General features: G+C 45.8%; 1 protein-coding gene across 1 annotated transcript in view; it reads right to left on the bottom strand.

The window, feature by feature from the left end:
* Positions 1–20913, bottom strand: part of LOC309545153 (thiol S-methyltransferase TMT1A-like) — a 113639-nt gene extending 92726 nt beyond the window's left edge. Inside the window, exon 1 of the mRNA XM_082244290.1 lies at positions 20333–20913. Within this exon, the coding sequence (XP_082100416.1) occupies positions 20333–20830 (498 nt within the window). The 5' untranslated portion in view covers positions 20831–20913. The remainder of the gene's footprint in view (positions 1–20332) is intronic.
* Between the last annotated feature and the right edge of the window lie 1335 nt (positions 20914–22248).

Genomic DNA, 22248 nt, shown 5'->3' with positions numbered 1-22248 from the left:
ACCCTTCCTCTTCCAATGGTCTCTCCATCTGGCCATAAGGAATTGATACGTTTGGATGTCATCGCATCTCCCTTATTTCCCATTATCCTGGGATTGCCATGGTTGCAGGCACACAACCCGCAAATCAACTGGATCACAGGAGCCGTCCAGTTCCCGTCTCCTTACTGCAGGAACTCCTGTCTACCCGCTCCATCCAAGTCCCCCCAAACTCTGTTCTGTCTCGAATCTGAGCCTGATTTATGTTCTGTTGTACCCAAGGCATATCACGACTTCCTGGATGTTTTCAGTAAGCGGGGAGCTGAGACCTTACCTCCTCACCGTTCATATGATTGCCCCATCGACTTGCTCCCGGGAGCCGAGATCCCATTTGGCCGAATTTACCCACTATCTGAACGTGAGCTGGACGTTTTAAAGGACTATGTGGACGAAAGTCTGAAGAAGGGGTTTATCCGTCCTTCCACCTCTCCGGCAGGGGCAGGTATCTTTTTTGTAGAAAAGAAGGATCACTCCCTTCGACCTTGTATCGATTACCGAGACTTGAATAAAGTTACCATTAAGAACCGCTACCCTCTCCCTCTGGTTCCCGAGCTCTTTCAGCGGCTCAGATCTGCTGTCCTGTTCACTAAGTTGGATCTCCGCGGGGCCTACAACTTAGTCCGTATTAGAGAAGGCGATGAGTGGAAGACAGCTTTTCGTACCAGGTTCGGGCATTTTGAATATCTTGTGATGCCTTTTGGCCTCTGCAACGCCCCAGCTACGTTCCAACACTTTGTGAACGATATTTTCCGGGATTGGCTGGATATCTTTGTCATAGTTTACCTAGATGACATCCTAATCTTCTCTACATCCCTGGAGCAACATCGCGAGCATGTTCGAAATGTCCTCGGCCGCCTCCGTCAGCATGGTCTCTATGTTAAGGCCGAGAAGTGTGAATTCGAGCGGAGCAGCATCCCGTTTCTGGGGTTAATAATTTCTACAGAGGGTATAGAGATGGATCCCCAGAAAGTCTCTGCCATCCTGGATTGGCCACCTCCATCTGACAAAAAGGGAGTGCAGCGATTCGTTGGCTTCGCCAACTTCTATAGAAAGTTCATTAAGGGTTTCTCTCATATCATCACTCCCATTACTCAGCTCACCAAGAAGAGTGTTCGCTTTCAATGGACCCCCGAAGCCCAGTCCGCCTTCTTGGTCCTTAAGAAGCTCTTCACGTCAGCCCCTGTGTTGAGTCACCCGGATCCCACCTTACCCTACCTCCTCGAGGTTGACGCTTCTGAAGTTGCTGTCGGGGCAGTCCTCTCCCAAAGACAGGGAACCAAGGACTTGATACACCCAATAGCCTTCTTTTCCCGGAAACTCTCCTCTGCAGAGAGGAATTATGATGTTGGGGACCGGGAACTTCTGGCGATCAAAGCCGCACTTGAAGAGTGGCGGTATTTGCTTGAGGGGGCTGTACACCCTATTCTTATTTTTACGGATCACAAAAACCTTGAGTATCTGAGATCTGCAAAACGTTTGAGACCCCGTCAGGCACGGTGGGCACTTTTTTTTTCAAGGTTTTCATTCCATATCACCTATCGGCCTGGGTCTAAAAATGTTAAACCGGATGCCCTGTCCCGGATGTTTGATAGCCCGAAGGAAACTTCAGTACCTGACACCATCCTATCCGAAAAGAACTTCCTACTTTTATTCACAAATCTGAAGGCCCGTCTTGAGCAAGCCTCTGCCCACATTCCTGGTCCACCTGGAATACCCCTGGTGCACAAAAATGGCTTGTTATGGGTTAAAGACAAGATCTTCGTCCCGGAAGAGGTCAGAACAGCAATTCTGGCTGCCTGTCATGATCACCCTCTGGCCGGTCATTTTGGCGTCCATAGGACCCTTGACCTCCTGCAGCGTTCTTTTTGGTGGCCTGACATGGAAGAGAGCTGCAGGAGTTATGTACTCTCCTGTACCACCTGTTCCCGGTGTAAAACCGCCAGAAGTAAGGCATGGGGCCTTCTCAGACCTCTTCCCATCCCTGATCGGCCCTGGCAAACAATTGCCATGGATTTTATCGTGGAACTTCCACCTTCTGCAGGGTGCTCTGCCATTTTTGTGGTCGTAGATCGACTCTCTAAAATGGCCCATTTTTTGCCCCTCAAGGGTACTCCCACTGCAAGGGAAACTGCAGAGATCTTCATTAGGGAGATCATAAGACTCCATGGGATTCCCAGGAACATCATCTCTGACAGAGGGGTACAATTTAGGTCCCGCTTCTGGAAGGCTTTATGTAAACTGTTAAAGATCGAGCTGTCTATGTCCTCAGCCTACCACCCACAGACCAACGGACAAACTGAGAGGACAAACCAAACCCTGGAGCAGTACCTGCGGTGCTTTACCACCTTTGTCCAGGACGACTGGGTAGCCCTGTTACCATTTGCAGAATTCTCCTACAACAATTCCAAGCACTCTGTTACTGGCCAATCTCCCTTCTTCGCTAATTATGGATTTCATCCCTCCTTCTTACCAGATATTCCATGTGAATCCGGAGTTCCTGCAGTCCAAGACACTATCAACTTCTTTTCCCGGAATAATAACCTTCTGCGGGAGACCTTAGCCAAGGCCCAAACTGCGTCCAAAAGGATCTTTGACAAGAGAAAGAAGGGAGAGTTGATTCTTCAACCTGACGATCGGGTCTGGCTTTCCACGGCTAATCTCCGCCTAGCCTGTCCATCCAAGAAACTGGCTCCCAGATTTATTGGTCCATTTCCAGTTAAAAGGAAACTCAATGATGTGTCCTATGAACTATCCCTACCCGATACCCTTCGGATCCATCCCATATTTCATGTTTCCTTACTGAAGCCCGTGATCCCCGATAACTTCCCTGGTAGAAGTTCAGGTACCCCAGAACCTGTGTTCGTGGATGGAGATGTGGAGTATGAGGTTGAGGCTGTGGTGGACTGTCGAAAGAGAGGCAACCAGCTACAGTTTCTCATCAAATGGAAGGGTTATGGTCCGGAAGAGAACTCCTGGGAGCCTGAACGGAACGTCCATGCTGCGGACCTAATCCAAGCATTTTTTCGTGCTCATCCACAAAAAAGGAGCTTGTTGGGCACCCGGAGGTTGCCCTTAAGGGGGGGGCAATGTTAGGAACCTGTCAGGAAGGCTCTGGCAGTGGATGAGTTAAGACTCACAGGCTATTCCGGCTCCACCCCTCTCATCTAGAAAGAGCTCTATTTAAGCTGGATCTGCACACAGGTTCAGTGCTGTCTTGTCTTCAGCTCCTGCCGTTGTTCCTGAACCTGTGACCTGTTTGCTGCTGATTTCCTGTTGACCTTTTGGCTTGTTCCTGACTCCACTCGTCTGCTGCCCGTCCTGACCCCGGCTTGTTTGACCATTCTCTCGGATCTCCCTTGTCTGTTTACCCGCCTTCGGACCTTGATCGGTTCACCCCTGGTGGGGCGACCCTGAGGACCGCGACCTGGTATCCACACGCAGCGAACTCCATCCTCCCCACTAGAGGCTCTGGCGAAAACCGGTGGATACTTAGACTCCGCACCTCAGGCTAGCCTGTGTCACTTACCTTGGGGGGTTCCGTCCAAGCTCCGCCCTCTAGCGGACATCGGGGCCTATCTCTGTCGCCAGGTTACCACCAGCACCCTAACAGTCAAAAACATCCAAAATAAAAATAAAACACAAAATAAATCCTTGCCACTGTGGGCGGCTACCTTCTCACATACAGGAACCTACCTACGGAGTCTGTCTCCAACCTACTTTTGGGCAAACTTTGCTGATCCTACAGCAGACACTCCATAGTCCATGTTTTTTCTTCACACAACAAATGTCCATTGAACATGTCCCTTTTCCTCTTCACATTGAACATGTCCCTTTGCTTGTCTCTTCACATAGCAAACAGTTCATTTATTTCTTCCACATAGAAATAGTTCATTTTCTCACCTTGAGAAGTCTTCACACTTTTTACCCTCCTCAGCGCACATCAGGTCTTCTCCCATGCTCACACAGCGTCGGGAGGCACACATCTGACTGTCCTCCTCTCCCCAGCTTCACACAGCGTTAGGAGGCAGCAATCCTTCTCCCAGGCTTCACACAGGGTCGGGAGGCACACATCTGACTGTCCTCCTCTCCCCAGCTCACACAACGTCAGGAGCAGCAATCAATCGACTTCCTCTGGACCAATTATAGAGGCCTTAATTTCCTCATTCTGAACAGCTGAAGTCTGCCCAACGTCCCCAGACAGTTCTGGCTACCTTTGCAGCCGACACCCTATAGTAATTGGTGAATTTTCTAAACCAGGTGGAAATGTATCTCCTGTCTGTGACTACATCCACAGATTTACCTGACTTCCTGTCACAATATATAACAACTGGAAAAGTTGACCCTACTGGGCAAGGCTCCTAAATCTCCAGTGCTGTAAAAAATATTTATGAGTTTTCTAATAATAATAAATAATAATAATAGCTTTAAAAAGCTTGCCTTGTTTTATGTGAAATCTGCACAGCATTTTAGTGATTATAAGACATAATGAAAAATAAAAAAAATTAAAAAACAATGTTCATAATAAAATAAAACACATTTAACAGAATATCATGCCGAAGATGCATTCCAATCAATAAAGTGTGTGTGTGCAAGAGTAATGATAAGATGATTGATAGAAGAATGTGAAGTATATACAAAATCCAAGTGTAAATAGATTGTTTAGAGCCGGTTCACACTGAGGCGATCCGACTTCGGGGGGCGACCTGTGAAGTCGCGTGCACCACTGTGCACCGCGACTTCGGCGCGACCTGCAGGGACTTCACATAATGGAAGTCTATGCAAGTCACTCCCAGGTCGCCCCAAAGTAGTACAGGACCCTTTTTCTAAGTTGGAGCGACTTGTGTTGCTCCTATTAGAATGGGTCCTGTACTACTCAATAGACCGCGACCGACCGCGACTTGTCAGGCTGACAAGTCGCCTGACAAGTCGCGCTAGTCTGAATGGGCTCCCAGATAAGTCTATATGTGTGTGTTTGTTTTCTTTTTGTTTGTTTTTTTTGGGATGTTTTGGAGAAGAGCAAAATTGCATGGGGGCCCAAGAAAATGTTTGCCCAGGGTCCAATCCATATTAAAGACGTCCCTGTATATATATATATATATATATATATATATATATATATATATATATAGAGAGAGAGAGAAAGAGAAAATAATGTGGATTTATAAAAAGTGTACAGTCACATTTCTTTTACCTTGCTGAATACTACAGTTAATTGAATGTTTTATAATCTACAGTTGTACAGATAGATGTCAGTGATGAGGATAGTTCAAAGACAATGGATACAACTAGTATACAAGATCTAGAATTTGAAAAGGAAACACTGGAGAAAATCGCCAGCAAAGATCTGTCATGCACAGGTGAGTTTAATTATACAGTATTTAATATCATTAAAAACTGTCTCTCTATGCTATTGTTCACAAGGCTCTCAGACATTTTTTTTTTTAGAAAAGTTGAGTATTATATTAGAAACCAAAAAGGTCAACAACACCCCCTGTAAACTTTTGTTTTTTGGTATAATAAGGTGTGGGCACAACCACTGCAAATGAAGATATATACCGCATTCAACATATCCCGATTCTGCGATTGACATCCAAGACTATTCCTCAAGCCAAGTTACAGATGACATTCCCAATCTAGATGTGAGCTTGGATGAAGAAAATGCTGACTCTCATGTTTCTTCAAGAATACATAACAGTGAGTATGTCTCCTACACATGTATTGTACATATATTTTTAATTAACATTATCTTTTCGACAATTTTGGTTTGATAAATGTCTTTTTTTTCTACAGGCCGCGGTGTGGATAGTGGCACCATTGCACAACTGACCATGGATTTGTTCCACTGCTGTCACGAATTAGAGAAAATAAGGGATGCAGCTGATGTTTTACGTCAAAAATTGCAGGAATTTATCGACGTACTTTGTAAAATTCAACCACTCAGAACTGAAGACCTGACCCCCCCCCCCAACTAGTGAAACAAAAATCTCAGGGCCTCAGGCTGGGACTTATAGCCTTTCACTAGTTTGGGTGCTGTCATGTCCTCAGCTCTGAGGGGTTCATGCTGGAACTTGCAGACCTTGGCAGGTTCATTCACAGGACTACAAGTCCCAGTATGACATACTCAACAGTGCCCATCACTGTGGGTCCAAAAATTGCATGACTGTATCGATGCACTTTGTAAAATTCAACCACTCAGAATTGAAGACCTAACCCCCCCCCCCCCCCAACTAGTGAAACAAAAATCTCAGGGCCTCAGGCTGGGACTTATAGCCTTTCACTAGTTTGGGGGCTGTCATGTCCTCAGCTCTGAGGGGTTCATGCTGGAACTTGCAGACCTAGGCAGGTCCATTCACAGGACTACAAGTCCCAGCATGACATACTCACCAGTGCCCATCACTGTGGGTCCTTTTTAAACTCATTTCGATTATTATTGCCACAGTGTTTAATGTTGCTATGGTTGTGAAAAATTGTTTAATAATGTTGTTTTTTGTTTTAAACATGTAATTGCCCTTCCACTCTGTTAGTACATTTCATTAATCTTAGTAAAAGTAAGGTTAATTTATATTGTGCAAATATATCCTCACCTGGAATCAAGATGGAAGACAATGACACTCCTACATACTGTAATTATGTATAAATGACAATGTTTGCCTAATAAAAAAGTGTTAATTTTTCCTCCTAATATTAGAGGTGAATTCAAGATGACATTGCACAACATTACTGTACTATATACAGTGTTGGTCATGTAACTTAAAAAAAGTAATTAGTTATAGTTACTAGTTACTTCTCCCAAAAAGTAACTGAGTTAGTGACTAGTTACTTTTTTACTGATGTAACTCAATTACCAGGGAAAGTAACTATCGCGTTACTTTATAAAAATAATCAAATAAGTCAAATAACTTGTATGCCCCTTGTATGTGTGGTATTTGCTTAGTGGTACTTGCATGGTATTTGCTGAGTGGTACCTGCGTGGTATTTTCTTAGTGGTACCTGCGTGGTACACTGGTACGGTACCTGAGTGGTATTTGCTGAGTGCCACTGGTGGTACCTGAGTGGTATTTGCTGAGTGGTACTGGCTGGCTGCGTGGTACACTGGTACCTGAGTGGTATTTGATGAGTGGTACCTGCGTCTGCTGCCTGGAGTGTATGGCTGCTGGTAGTGGCTGGTGGTGGTGTGGCACACTGGTGGTGGGGGTCTGAGTCCCGAGTCCTCCTGTCCTGACTGTGACTGAGTCTGTGACTGTGAGAAACCGTATTTTTTTTTGTACCTGTGCTGCTGCTGCAGTGCTGCCTGGCTGGCTGCTGTTGGTGGTGGCTGGCTGCTGCTGGTGGCTGCTGCTGGTGGCTGCTGCTGGAGGTGGTGGTTGCTGGCTGCTTCTGCTGGTGGTAGTGGTGGCTGGCTGCTGCTAGCTGCTGCTGCTGGTGGTGGTGGCTGGCTGCTGCTGCTGGTGGTGGTGGCTGGCTTCTGCTGGTGATGGTGGTGGCTGGCTGGGGATGGTGGTGGTTGGCTGCTGCTGGTGGTGGCTGGCTGGGGTTGATGGTGGTGGCTGGCTGGGGATGATGGCGGTGGCTGGCTGGGGATGATGGTGGTGGCTGGCTGGGGATGGTGGTGGTGGCTGGCTGGGGATGGTGGTGGTGGAAGGCTGAGGATTATGGTGGTGGTTGGCTGGGGATGATGGTGGTGGCTGACTGGGGATGATGATGGTGGTGGCTGGCTGAGGATGGTGGTGGTGGCTGGCTGGGGATGGTGGTGGTGACTGGCTGGGGATGGTGGTGGTGGCTGGCTGGTGGTGGCTGGCTGGGGATGGTGGTGGTGGCTGGCTGGGGATGGTGGCTGGAAGCTGGTGGTGGTGGTGGCTGGCTGGGGATGGTGGTGGTGGCAGGCTGTGGATGGTGGTGGCGGCAGGCTGGGGATGGTGGTGGTGGAAGGCTGGGGATGGTGGTGGTGGAAGGCTGGGGGTGGTGGTGGCTGGCTGGGGATGGTGGTGATGATTGTGGTGGTAGTGGTGGCTGGGGATGGTGGTGGTATTGGTGGCTGGCTGGGGATGGTGATGGTGGCTGGCTGGGGATGATGGTGGTTGTGGTGGTGGTGGCTGGCTGAGGATGGTGGTAGTGATGGTGGCTGGCTGGGGATGGTGGTGGTAGTGGTGGCTGGGGATGGTGGTGGTAGTGGTGGCTGGCTGGGGATGGTAATGGTGGCTGGCTGGGGATGATGGTGGTGGCTGGCTGAGGATGGTGGTAGTGATGGTGGCTGGCTGGGGATGGTGGTGGTAGTGGTGGCTGGGGATGGTGGTGGTAGTGGTGGCTGGGCATGGTGGTGGTAGTGGTGGCTGGCTGGGGATGGTGGCTGGCTAGGGATGATGGTGGTGGTGGCTGGCTGAGGATGGTGGTAGTGATGGTGGCTGGCTGGGGATGATGGTGGTGGCTGGCTGAGGATTGTGGTAGTGATGATGGCTGGCTGGGGATGGTGGTGGTGGCTGGCTGGGGATGGTGGTGGTAGTGGTGGCTGGGGATGGTGGTGGTAGTGGTGGCTGGCTGGGGATGGTGGCTGGCTGGGGATGATGGTGGTGGTGGCTGGCTGAGGATGGTGGTAGTAATGGTGGCTGGCTGGGGATGATGGTGGTGGTGGTGGCTGGCTGAGGATGGTGGTAGTGATGGTGGCTGGCTAGGGATGAAGGTGGTGGTGGTGGCTGGCTGAGGATGGTGGTAGTGATGGTGGCTGGCTGGGGATGGTGGTGCTGGCGTGCTGGCTGCTGCTGGGCTTGGCACGCTGTACTCACTCAGTCTGGAGTCCGCACTCGTCCTCTCTGTTCACTCACAGTCTCTTCCTCCTCCTCTCTCGTCCTCGGTCATAGAGGAGAGGAGGAATTACAATTACATTACTGCCATCTAGTGGCGGTAGATGTAATTGCGGAAACGCCGCCCAAGTAATGGCAACGGCGTTACCGTAAGAGGAAGAGTAATCAGTTAGATTACTCGTTACCCTCTAAAGTAACTGCATTAAGTAACGCCGTTTACTTAAACGCAGTTACTACCATCACTGCCCCCCACCCCTTTAACCGCTTGCCGACCGCCCACAGTATATTTACTGCGGCAGTCAGCCCCTCCTGGGCAAAGCGACGTAGTACTATGTCGCTCGCCCAGGAGCCTGCAGGGGGCGAGTGTGTGCTGTCGGAGGCGCACTCCCACCCCCGCTCGTTCACGGACATCCCCGCGCAAATGACCGTCGGCTCCAATGTCCGCCGGCCTCTTGCGATCTCCCGCTGGAGAGGGAGAAAGGCAGGCGGCTGATGTAAACAAAGCCGCCTGTCGTTCTCCCTGGTGTAACTGAAGAGATCATACAATCCTGCTATGTAGGATCGTATGTCTCTGTGGTTAAAACACAAGCCACGCCCCTTTACAGTTAGAGTCACGCCCCTAGGGACACACTTAACCCCTTGATCACTAATAAAGTTAACCCCTTCCCTGCCAGTGTCATTTTTACAGTAACAGTGCATATGTATAGCACTGATTACTGTAGTAATGTCACTGGTACCCCCAAAAGTGTCAAAAATGTTAGTCAGGGGTCCGATCTGTCCACCGCAATGTCGCAGTCCCGCAAAAAAAATCACAGATCACCGCCATTACTAGGTTAAAAAAAAATAATAAAAATGAAATAAATCATTCCCTTAGTTAGTAAACGCAATAACTTTTGCGCAAACCAATCAAAATACGCTTATTGCGATTTTTTTTACCAAAAATATGTAGCGGAAAACAAATTGGCCTAAAATGTTAAAACATTTTGATTTTTACATGTGTTTTTGGAAATTTCATATAAAAAAATGTGAAAAATATTGTTATTTTTTCAAAATTGACGTTCTTTTTTTGTTTATAGCGCAAAAAATAAAAATTGCACAGGTGATCAAATACCACCAAAAGAAAGCTCTGTTTGTGGGAAAAAAAAAGGACGTCAATTTAATTTGGGTACAGCATCGCACGACCGCGCAATTGTCTGTTAAAATCACGCAGTGCCGAATCGCAAAATAGGCCCTGGTCTTTGAGCAGGAAAATCCTCCGGGGCTTAAGTGGTTAACCTATGCAGCAATGCTGGCAGCACTCATACGTCTATTTCCCAAAGACAACCTCTGGATATGAGGCTGAGCACGTGCACTCAACAACTTTGGTCGTCCGTGGCAAGGCCTGTTCTGAGTGGAACTTAAACCACTGTATGGTATTGGCCACTGTGCTGCAGCTCATTTTTAGAGTCTTGGCAATCTTCTTATAGCCTAGGACATCTTAATGTAGGGCCACAATTTATTTTCAGTTCCTCAAAGAGTACTGTGCCATGAGGTGCCATAAGGTGCCATGTTGAACTTCCATTGACCAATGACCTGAGACCTTGTAACACTAACAAGTCACATGACACATGGGGAGGGAAAATGGCTAATTGTGCCCAATTTGGACATTGTCATTTGGGGGTGTACTCACTTTTGTTGCTAACAGTTTAGACATTAATGGCTGTGTTGAGTTATTTTGAGGGGACAGCAAATTTACACTGTTATACAAGCTGTACACTCACTACTTTACACTGTAGCAAAGTGTAATTCCTTCGGTGTTGTCACATGAAAAGATATAATAAAATATTTACACAAATGTGAGGGGTGTAGTCACTTTTGTGAGATACTGTGTGTGTATGTATATATATTGTAACAGGAAGTCAGCTAAATCTGGGAATGTAGTCACAGGAAGGAGATACATTTCCACCTGATTTAGAAAGTCCATTAATTAATTTAGGGTGTTGGCTACAGAGCTAGCCAGCAGGAAGTTGAAAGGCCTTCACCTGTTCAGAATGAGGGAGTTAAGGCTCTATAATTTGTTCAGAGAAATTCCTATTGTTTGCTGCCTCCAGAAGCTGCCTCCAGAAGCTGCCTCCTGTCGCCGTGTGGGCTGGGAGAGGAAGGCAGACAAACTGCTGCATCCTGACGCCATGTGGGTAGAGGACAGTCCTGTGTGCCCCCTGAAAGCTGAGTGAGCATGGGGAAGACCTCCTGAAGCGGTGTGCGCTCAGGAGGGTAAAAACGAGTGAAGACGTCTCAAAGGTGAGAAGACAAAGTGTTTCTGTGTGAAAGAAAACAAAGGGACATGTTCAATGGACAATGTTTGTGCTGTGTGAAAAGCAAACAAATGGACATTTGAGTGATTGCTGTAGGATCAGCAGTGTCGGCCCAACAGTAGGTTGGGAAGACTTCTTAGGTAGGTTCCAGCGTGAGAAGGTAGCCGCCCACAGAGGCAAGGATTTATTTTGTGTTTTATTTTATTTTGTTGTTTTGCTGCATGCACTTGTGTACAGAAATTGGAAGAATAAACCATAAACCTGTTGTTTGCAAGCACTTTTGGGCTATTTCTCTGTGAAAACGCACCCCCAAAGGGGTCATCCACGCCTACCACCGAGCTAATCCCTTACATATGGTGGAGGTATGCAGTGGGCATAAGCAGAGATCCCTGCAAGGAAGTGCAAATGTTTGATGAACTTTATCTGGTGCATGAGATTGCACAATCTATGTGTGCAGGAGAGAAGATCCTGACAGTAAAAAAAAAAGTGTTTTAAAGAGACAGCGGTCTCAAAATTATTTGATGAACTTTGTTGTGTCTGGTGCAAGTGACTGCACAAACTGTGTGCGCAGGAAAAGAGATCTTGCAAGAGAGAGAACAACTACATGTGTTAAAGAGACAGTGGTCTGAAAATTTTTTTGCTGGACTGTGAAAAATTTGTTTGTGGAGTTATTGAAGATGGGGCGATCCAAACGCCTGAAAAATGCAAAGATCGATGAAATGAGAGACCGAATTCTATGGATGGAGGGGATGCTACCATTTGAACCAGCCCCATCCATGCCTGAACGGAATCGGCTAAAGAGAAAAGTTGTTGTCCCTAGCAACACTGGGGCAAATGAAACTGCTTTGGAGACGCAGGGTTCTCAGATGAAAAGTAAACCCAAAATGGGGGAGATGCTGAAACAACGGAGCTTTGCAGCTCAACAAAAGGATCACCAAGAGAGCATGGCAGGCTGGAAACAGAGACGCCAGCAGCCAATGGAGGCCATCGGTTTGGAAGAAACCGAGTATGTGTGCAGGGCTGAGTTGGATGCCTTGCAACGGAAAATGGAAGAAAAGGAACAAGCCGTGGAATTGCTTAAGATGGAGCATAGAAACTTGCAGGAAACGAATGAACTACTCAAGTCTCATGTGTCACAGTGGGAAGAAACCACTGCTCTTCTTTTGGTCGAGTTGCAAAAATGTCAAGACACTATAAAGGAGAAAGATACCATCCTCATGGAAAAGGAAATTGAAATTCAGACTTTGCAGAAGCAAAGTATGTGTGAAATGTTGGAGTTGCGTAATCAGCTGGAAAAAAGTCTTCAGTGTTTGGAAGTTACAAAAATAGACCTGCAGGAGTCGCAGGAACAGAATGTCGCTCTGAAAACGACATTGTCTCTCAGCGACAACGAGAAAAGTGAAAGAGAGGCTAAATTACTGAGTACTGTGTATGAGCTCACCACTTTGAGCAATGTGGTAGATGAATTACGTGCAGACTGTGAAAGTTGGAAAGGTGAAGCCCAACGTTTCCAGCAGCAGTTAAAGGAGAAAGAAGCCTGTGTGGCAGAATTACAGTCTCATTCCCAGAAACTAGCCAATGAGGTGAAGGCTCTTATGCAGGGAAAAGAAGATTGTGAACATAAGAGGGAAAAAGTAGAGGCACAGCTTCTGGAATCGCAAGTCAAGGTGTCAGAAGGTGACCGATTGTGTGCTAAGCTGTCAGAGAAGGCAAACCGACTGCAGGTTGAGTTGGACAATGTTACAAATCAGCTTTCTCAAGCAGACAGCAAATCTAGAGAAATTGCGGAAGATTTTTCTATCTTGGAATCGCAGCTGCAAGACACGCAGGAACTCTTACAGGAAGAGAGGTGTCAAAGGCTGAGTTTTAGCACAAAGCTCAAACAAATGGAAGATGAGAAAAATGGCTTCCTGGAACAATTAAAAGAGGAGGCGGAAGCAAAGAAAAACCTATCAGAGCAAGTCGCAACATTGCAAGCTCAGATAGCGGTTATGAAAAAACGCATGGAAGAAAGCGTTGGTTCATTACAGTGTGTTGAAGATGTGAAAAAGAAGTTTGATCAGATGCTTGGTGAAGAGAAGAATGTGTCTGCAAAATATGCAGAAGAACGCGCACGTGCAGAAACGGAGGTGCGTGATAACGAGAGCAAAGCCCTGTTCTTGGCTCGCTCTTTGGAGGAAGCTCTAGAGTGTAAGGCTGAACTAGAAAGTGTTAAACAGCTGCGTACAGAAATGGAAGAATTGGTCAGCTCCAAGGATGATGTTGTGAAAAGCGTTCAGGAGCTAGAAAAGTCTAAGCGAGCCTTAGAACAGCAACTAGAAGAGATGAAGATTCCGTTGCAGGAACTGGAAGAGGAATTCCAGGCAACAGAGGATCTGTCCCAAAGAGGGGATAGTGTGCCTGATGCAGTTTTTAAAAGGATCAGTGTTTTGGGGTCTGTCCTGAGTGAGCCTCAGAAATGTGACGACATGTGGCTTGAATCACCCCTTTGGAATAAACCGTTCCTTCAAAAACTTCAAGCATTGGAAAATGTATCATTAGAGCTTCAGCAAACAAAGGAGCTGAGTAAGAAATGTGGTGATTTCTCAGTTCAGGCTGAAAACCTAGTGGAGAAAACTAAGGCTGTTGGTGAAAACGTGAAGCAAATGAATAAGTGCCTTTCAGGGAGTGTTTCCAAAATGGAACTGGTGAAAGACGGGTGGCAGAAGTTTGATCGTGATCTTGAGATGCATTCCATGTGGAATTCAGATAGAGAAAAAGAACTAGGTGACCTTGAGCGGTCAAATAGTTCAGCAGAAAGTGCATTGAAGAAACCTGTAAAAGAATGTGTTGCAGTTCCATGCTTCTTCACTGATGCAGAGAGGAGGTCTATAATGGATACCACCCAGATCGCTGGGTTCAACTGTGTTGTTGCCTTTGACCCCTATGTTGGTGGAAGGAAAGTTGATGATGTTCTGGTTGGCTACTTCTGTGAAGAGTTTGGCAAGAAATATAAACTGAATATCAAATCAAATAGTAGGCCTTTACTGCGACTCGCTCAGGAGGGCGAAAAGTTTAAGAAGTTGATGAGTGCAAATGCTTCAGATCTGCCTATGAATATGAAATGTTTGAATGATATTGATATCTCTGGGAAAAGGAACAGGGGTCACTTTGAAGAAATGTGTGACAGCCTGTTGTCTCAATTGGAAAATCCTCTGCACAGCATCTTAGAGCAAGCAAAGCTCAAGAAGGAAGATCATTCCCTTTTACAACAAAAAGTCAATGATTGTGTACAGCTGTATGGAGAGGCAACTCAAGTCACAGAGGGATGTCAAGAGTCCCTACTTGGAACAAAGCTTAGTGAAGCAAAGGTTCTCAAAGTTTTGTGGAAAACATTTATGGATTGCAGAGAGAGGCGTCTTAAGAATGTTGAAGACATTAAGACTAGCCCAATTGAGTTGCCTATGGATCACGGTCCTCCGTGGTGGATTGGACAGACGGTTATGAGGGACAAGCTGTCTGACATTTATGAGAAAGCTGTCAATGAAGATGACAGAAACGAGAAGGAGCGAAATGATGCCAAAAATGCAGTTGAAGAATGTGTATATGAGATGAGAGACAAACTGTGTGGCATTTATGAGAAATCCGTCAATGAAGATGACAAAACAGTTTCATCCGGAAGCTTGAGGATAATAGGAGGCTTATCAGTGAGTCAGCAGTGCTTGACACATGCGTGCCTGGAAATCTGTGTCCCAACCCTAGGGTTGAAACAAGAGGGGGGGGTATGTAACAGGAAGTCAGCTAAATCTGGGAATGTAGTCACAGGAAGGAGATACATTTCCACCTGATTTAGAAAGTCCATTAATTAATTTAGGGTGTTGGCTACAGAGCTAGCCAGCAGGAAGTTGAAAGGCCTTCACCTGTTCAGAATGAGGGAGTTAAGGCTCTATAATTTGTTCAGAGAAATTCCTATTGTTTGCTGCCTCCAGAAGCTGCCTCCAGAAGCTGCCTCCTGTCGCCGTGTGGGCTGGGAGAGGAAGGCAGACAAACTGCTGCATCCTGACGCCATGTGGGTAGAGGACAGTCCTGTGTGCCCCCTGAAAGCTGAGTGAGCATGGGGAAGACCTCCTGAAGCGGTGTGCGCTCAGGAGGGTAAAAACGAGTGAAGACGTCTCAAAGGTGAGAAGACAAAGTGTTTCTGTGTGAAAGAAAACAAAGGGACATGTTCAATGGACAATGTTTGTGCTGTGTGAAAAGCAAACAAATGGACATTTGAGTGATTGCTGTAGGATCAGCAGTGTCGGCCCAACAGTAGGTTGGGAAGACTTCTTAGGTAGGTTCCAGCGTGAGAAGGTAGCCGCCCACAGAGGCAAGGATTTATTTTGTGTTTTATTTTATTTTGTTGTTTTGCTGCATGCACTTGTGTACAGAAATTGGAAGAATAAACCATAAACCTGTTGTTTGCAAGCACTTTTGGGCTATTTCTCTGTGAAAACGCACCCCCAAAGGGGTCATCCACGCCTACCACCGAGCTAATCCCTTACAATATATATATAAATATATATATATATATATATATATATATATATATATATATATATATACACACACAAGTTCACATATACTTTTGTTTTAACATGTAAGGGTTTACATATACAGTATGTCCAATAAGATTTTAGAAATGTAGCCACATGGCTAAAATAAACATACTTATTTTGGTGTTAAAGCGATTGTTAATTAAGTATTTTGTCTCTTCTGGAAATCTAAGCAGTGCAAGTCTGATTTTGTTCTATTTGGATTGTCATAGTGAAACATCAAGAGCAATATAACTGGTAGCCTAATGTCCCGTACACACGATCCGAAAATCAGAGGAAAAACACCACTTTCGAAGCAATCGTACGATAATAGGTTTGCTAATACAGAGCTTTCGAGAGCCGATCATGACAGTTCCTCCGATATTATCCGATCGGACAAGCCCGAAAATGTTTCATGTACGATACCAGATCATACGATTTTAGTTTAGGCCCCGTTCACACTGGGGCAACGCTACTTCCCGGGGCGACCTCCGAGGTCGCGGCGTGCTGCTCGCACCGCGACCTCGGAGCGGCCGGCACGGACTTCATAACATTGAAGTCTATGCAGGTCGCTCCAGGTCGCCCCAAAGAAGCGCCGGACCCTTTTTCTAAGTCGGAGCGACTTGTGTCGTTCCTATTAGAACGGGTCCATAGCTTCTCAATGCAAGGTGACCTACGGCGACCTGTCAGGCGACCAGGTCGCCTGACAGGTCGCCCCAGTGTGAACGGGGGCTTAATCAGAACAGTTGTCCAAAAATACAATACAAATACACTGCAACACATGACATCACCTCCGAGTTTTTATCCTGTCGTACAATAATTTTCAGAACTTTTCTGTCAACCTAGGTACACTAATGGCGCTTTTCCACTGCATGGAACCGTACCGGTTCGGCACGCTTTTGTGCTTTTCCACTGCTGGTACCGCATGGTATAGGGTCGGAACGGTTCGGTACGGTACGGTATAGTTTTGCTTTTCCACTGCATGGAACCGAACGGTACGGAACCACAATCGAGTAGGTACTGTTTTTTCAGAGCCGTACCGTACCGTTCGGTTCCATGCAGTGGAAAAGCAAACCTATACCGTACCGTACCGAACCGTTCCGACCCTATACCATGCGGTACCGCAGTGGAAAAGCACAAAAGCGTGCCGAGCCGGTACGGTTCTATGCAGTGGAAAAGCGCCTTAAGAATAATTTTAGGGGCCTGTTTTTGGGGTTCCAACCCACAAAATGCACACAGTGAAGTTGAAAATTGCTGTATGACTTTAAAGGATAAAGTGCCTGATGATGTTTAGTGCAATAACACATCTTAAATTTGTATTTATTCTACTTTGACATGGGTTTGCAACAAAGCCAAAATTGACCTTTCATTTATAGTACAGCATGACCTGACCAATGACCATATTTAGCACAGAATGTTCTGTATCAGTAACACTAGAACAAACAATGTTTCCTGATTCTTCCACTGTTAATGTAAAACAAAAGAAGGGTTATCTGTAATCCTACCTGTAGTACGTCCAAGCTCACAGCTGTGTGTAGTGTGATAATTGAGCTAGCCATGATGCGCAGGTAGAATTTGGTTTTGAAAAATTGCACATTTGAAATGTTTGATTTTCTAATAGGTAATGGGGTTGAATCAAGGATCATTTTTGATTGTACTGGGGATAGAAATTTAGGGAGCAGGATGGAAAAATGTTTCCAAATGAATGTGATTCACACAGTGTATGTGCTTTTCCTTGGGAAAATTATTTTCATTCCAAAATAAAATGTTAAAAGCAAACAGACATTTGAAGTACTTTCTGAGGACATTTACACGTCTCTGGTGACAGTATTGAATTTGCTGAGGTAATATTTCATACAGACCTACGTATGAATATCTACCAGTGTATTGCCAGCTTAAGGCAATGCTGAAAAGAAAGCTGCTCCAGGTGAGCACATTGGCCATCCAGCCACAGCATAGCCAGGGTTTAGGTGAAGGTGCTAAAACAGCTCATCTGCAGATACACAATCAAAAGAAATACGAAATTTGCTGCAACACTTGCGGGGTACAGTAAAAGTTGACGCATTTCCTGCTGTGACTAGCGCTTACTCATAACAGGGGTTGCACTGATACCGGTATCGGTGCTGATCCTAAGCATTTGTATGGGTGTTAGTACTCGTGCAAATCCACAGATACCCAAAACCGGCACCTTCTGGCTCAGTTCTTTCAGCTGTCAGCGGGTTTTCCCCACTAACACTTGAAATGTAAAGAAAAGAATGCCGGCGAATATTGGTTGTTAAGGAGCTGGGCCGCTGCATCCTTAACAACCAATGATATATCAGCTGTCTACATGATTCCCCTCCCTGCCTCTTCCTCCCCTCCTGCCAGCTGTCACCCTCCTGTACTGGCCCGGCTCTGCAATCTCAGTGGGGGAGCGAGCAGGGACTTCAAAATTCTATGTACCAATGATTTATTCCCCTGCTGTGTAGCTATTTTTTAAATAAACATCTCCGGGTCCCTTATGTTCAGTGGGTGCCGGGTGACAGACAGCAGACTATTTATCCACTTTCAGGTTTAGGCAGATTAATCTGCAGCAGCACTCCACACAATTACATTGAAGGCCAGCCTCTTCTATATCAGTACACGGGGGCAGGTTTGGAGCGCTGCTGCAGATTAATCTGCCTAAACCCGAAAGCGAGTAGATAGTCCGCATTCTGTCATAGAGTCTGACAAAAGGTCCAAGGATTTCATCCCAATACCTAATGGCAGTCAGGGTGCAATTGTCTAGCCTGTTAAGGTCTGTGCGTTCCTTAATGGATATGCCTCCCCAGACCATCACTGACCCACCACCATCGATGTTACATGCAGCATAACGTTCACCACAGCTTCTCCAGACCCTTTCACATCTGCCACATGTGCTCAGGTGAACCTGCTCTCATCTGTGAAAAGCACAGGGCGCCAGTGGTGGACCTGCCAATTCTGGTGTTCAATGGCAAATGCCAATCGAGCTCCAAGGTGCCGGGCAGTGAGCACAGGACCCAATGGAGGACACCGGGCCCTCAGGCCACCCTCAAGAAGTCTGTTTCTGATTGTTTGGTCGGAGACATTCACACCAGTGACCTGCTGGAGGTCATATTGTAGGGCTCTGGCAGTGCTCACTGTTCCTCCTTGCACAAAGGAGCAGATACCAGTCTTGCTGATAGGTTAAGGACCTTTTACGGCCCTGTCCAGCTCTCCTAAAGTAACTGCCTGCCTGATGGAAACTCCTCCATGCTCTTGAGACCGTGCTGGGAGACACAGCAAACCTTCTGGCAATGGCACGCAGTGGTGTATTTAGGTTTTGTGCTGCCCTAGGCCTGACTAAACTTGTGCACCCCCTAATTTAAATATAACTCACCCCTTCCTGTAAAGGCCACATCCCCTTCCGGTTTATGACCCGCCCTGTCATCTGTAAACCACAGACCACAACCACAGTCTATCAGTGCCCATCAGTGCAGCCTCATCAGTTACCATTAGTTCAGCCACATCAGTGCCCATCAGTGCTGCCTTATTAGTGATTTGCCTCCTGGACCCTGCCCTCCAGCCCAATTCGCCCTATAAGACTGGCACTATACTAAAAGTGTAGCACAAGCCGGCGAGGACCCCTTTCGTGCGGGATCTGGGAGGAGGCTGTTTTTTTTTTTTTTTCGTGTGGGGTGCAGCTTTTTTGCTGCCCCCCCTGCAAAGTGCCGCCCTAGGCCTTGTAGGCCTAGGCCAAGATACAGCACTGATGGCACGTATTGATGTGCCATCATGGAGGAGTTGGACTCTGTCACACCTCTGTAGAGTCCAGGTATTGCCTCATGCTACCAGTAGTGACACTGACCACAGTCAAATGCAAAACTAGTGGAAAACAGTCAGAAAAGATGGGTAGGAAAAAAAATGTCAGTGGCCTGTTTTGGAGGTTGTCTCATTGTCGCCCAACTACTGCACCTGTTGTTAATTTCATTAACACCAAAGCAGCTGAAACTGATTAACAACCTCCTCTTCTACTTAACTGACCAGAGCAATATGATAGGAGTTTAAATGTCTTGATGCTATACTCTAATTAAAAGGTGTTCCTTTAATTTTTTTGAGCAGTGTATAAACTGCAGATGTAGAGCTTAACCACTTAAGGAGCGCCCGCCGCAGTTTTACAAATTGGCCTAAAATTATGAAAAAAATTAATTTATACCTTTTTGTTTTTGGTAATGTTATATAGCAAAAAGTAAAAAATATAGTTTTTGTTTTCAGAATTGTCGTTTTTTGTTTGTTTATAGCGCAAAAAAATCGCAGAGGTGATCAAATATCACCAAAAGAAAGCTCTATTTGTGGGAAAAAAAAGGGCATCAATTTTATTTGGGTACAGCGTCACACGATTTTCCTTTAAAGTAACGCAGTGCCAAATCGCAAAAAATGGCCTGGTCATTAATGGGGCAAATCCTTCCGGTCCAGAAGTGGTTAAACATTTAATGTGGGATTTACTGTTCTGGGATTAAAAACATGCAAGTTCTCATGTGAGAATAAAACACAATATAAAATATAAAAAAAAAATTTGGTTTGTTGCCTATAACAACCAGTCAAGTTTTAATTTATGTTTCCTAACCTGTGCAAGATTGATAACTGCTGGAATTTGATAATAAAAAAAACTTACCGGCCTGAGAACTCTCTTCACCTCCTTCAGTACTGCTGGTGTGCTTGGTACAGAACAAGCCAACAGGGTACATACAACCACATCCATTGAAGCATCAACCACTGGCATCATGTTGTCCGCTGATGCAACTAGAAACCCATCATATTTTAGGTGGTCGTTCTCTGCTTGGCTTTTGCTGAGGAATTTTTGGAAGTTTGGGTTGAGATCCAGGCAGGTCACCCTGCATCCATTGGGGTAGAATTTAAAGTTGGCACCTGTGCCACAACCAATTTCCAGAAGCCTGAGCTCTTTAGAGGAGCCTGCAAAATCAGAGAGGTTGTTGAATAGGCTCTTTTTCTGTTCTTCCATCAACTTGTTATATGATGCAGTGAATTTTGATAAAAACAAGGGAAATAATTTCTTTACTATCAAACCCCAGATTCCAAGGTAATGAAGAATATAGAAAGGCAGCATTATAACAGCCAGTATGAGCTGTAAAATATAAATGATTGCAGACATGTTTGGGAGCTCAGATGCTGCAGCATGCAGTGCATAAACAGATCTAAGGCCGAGCTTCAGCACAGTAATCCTAGATATGTGCAACTAGATCCTCCCCTCTGAGGTACAGAATGGGAGGAATTAACAATGCTGACACGGTAGAAAGCTTTATACAGCATTCACATAAATGTAACCTTTGCCAGGGTTTGTAACATTTTTTAACATGCTATTGGTCAGTTTGACTTTCAGTAAGAATGTAACACTTGCATGCATAGCAATGCTAATAAGCTATGTTTCCAATCCACGTTCAGAGGGCCTGATTTATTAAAGCTGAACTCCAAAAATGTAAAAATCCTCCCTTGCAGTGGGGTGGCAAACACACTGCAAGGGTTAATTGCACCTCTACGGGGTCTAGGGGGTACATAAAATATTTACTCCCTGATTCTCCACTTCCCCAAAGTGTCTTTTCCCCTATTCCCTACAGGTCTAAGGTCCATAGCTCTGCATGGGACATAATGACACCAAGGTGCCATCTGCTTTTTTCTTTTTTATCCCTTCTTGGAGCCTGTGGTGCACAAGCAGAAACAAGCAGCAGAGTGAACCAAAAAAGGGCACGTGAACACGTGTGGATGGGGCTAGTTGATTGGTACCCGGGATGGAGTAAAGGTACACAGAGACCGAGGCGGGTGGCACAATTATTATTCTGGAAAAGAAATAGTAATAAATAACGCGTGGAAGGCAGCAGTTTTTAGGTGCCATTAGTATGAATGGCATCTGAAATGCGATTTGTCATTTTAGCAGAGCGTTTTGAAATCGCGGCAATTCAAATTGTCTATGTGTGAATGCAGCCTTAAAAATACAAGCTTTTGGAACACCAGGTACCTTCTTCAGGTATATAGTTCAGAATGTGTATATATTTGTGTATTCTGCCTCTTCAGCTTTTTTATCTGTTAAAGTTATTGCATACAGATAAAATGTAAATAATATCTACATAAATTAAAGTGTCAGGGGAAAAACATATATGCAGTAAATCTCTCTAATACATGCACATTTTCACATCTCTTTAGGACCCCGCAAGTACAGAAAAATGTTGTTGAACTTTGCATGCACTCAGCTCCTAATTTCTTGTTGTGGACTGACAACACTGTGGATTTTGTTAAGGTATGCTGCTGCTCTGCATGTCAATCGCCCCCCCCCCCCCCTCTCTCCCCACTGGCTCACAGAGCACACAGAAGGTTTTTACCTTCATGCATAGAATGTATGAAGGTAAAACACCTTGAGCCTTTACAACCACTTTAAAAGCAGCACTCACTAGTGTTGAAAACGTAATATGTACTCAATAAACAAATAATCACCTTAGTGAATAACATACAGCAGAGGCGTAACTAGAACCTTCAGGGCCCCGGTGCAAGAAACCATGAAGGGCCCCCTGGACCCTT

The sequence above is a fragment of the Pelophylax lessonae genome (genome assembly GCF_965119305.1).
Source record: "Pelophylax lessonae genome assembly, chromosome: 2".
In the NCBI taxonomy this organism is placed as follows: Eukaryota; Metazoa; Chordata; class Amphibia; order Anura; family Ranidae; genus Pelophylax; species Pelophylax lessonae.
Note: the sequence above shows the minus strand (reverse complement) of the source record. Positions and strands in the feature narration are given on the sequence as shown.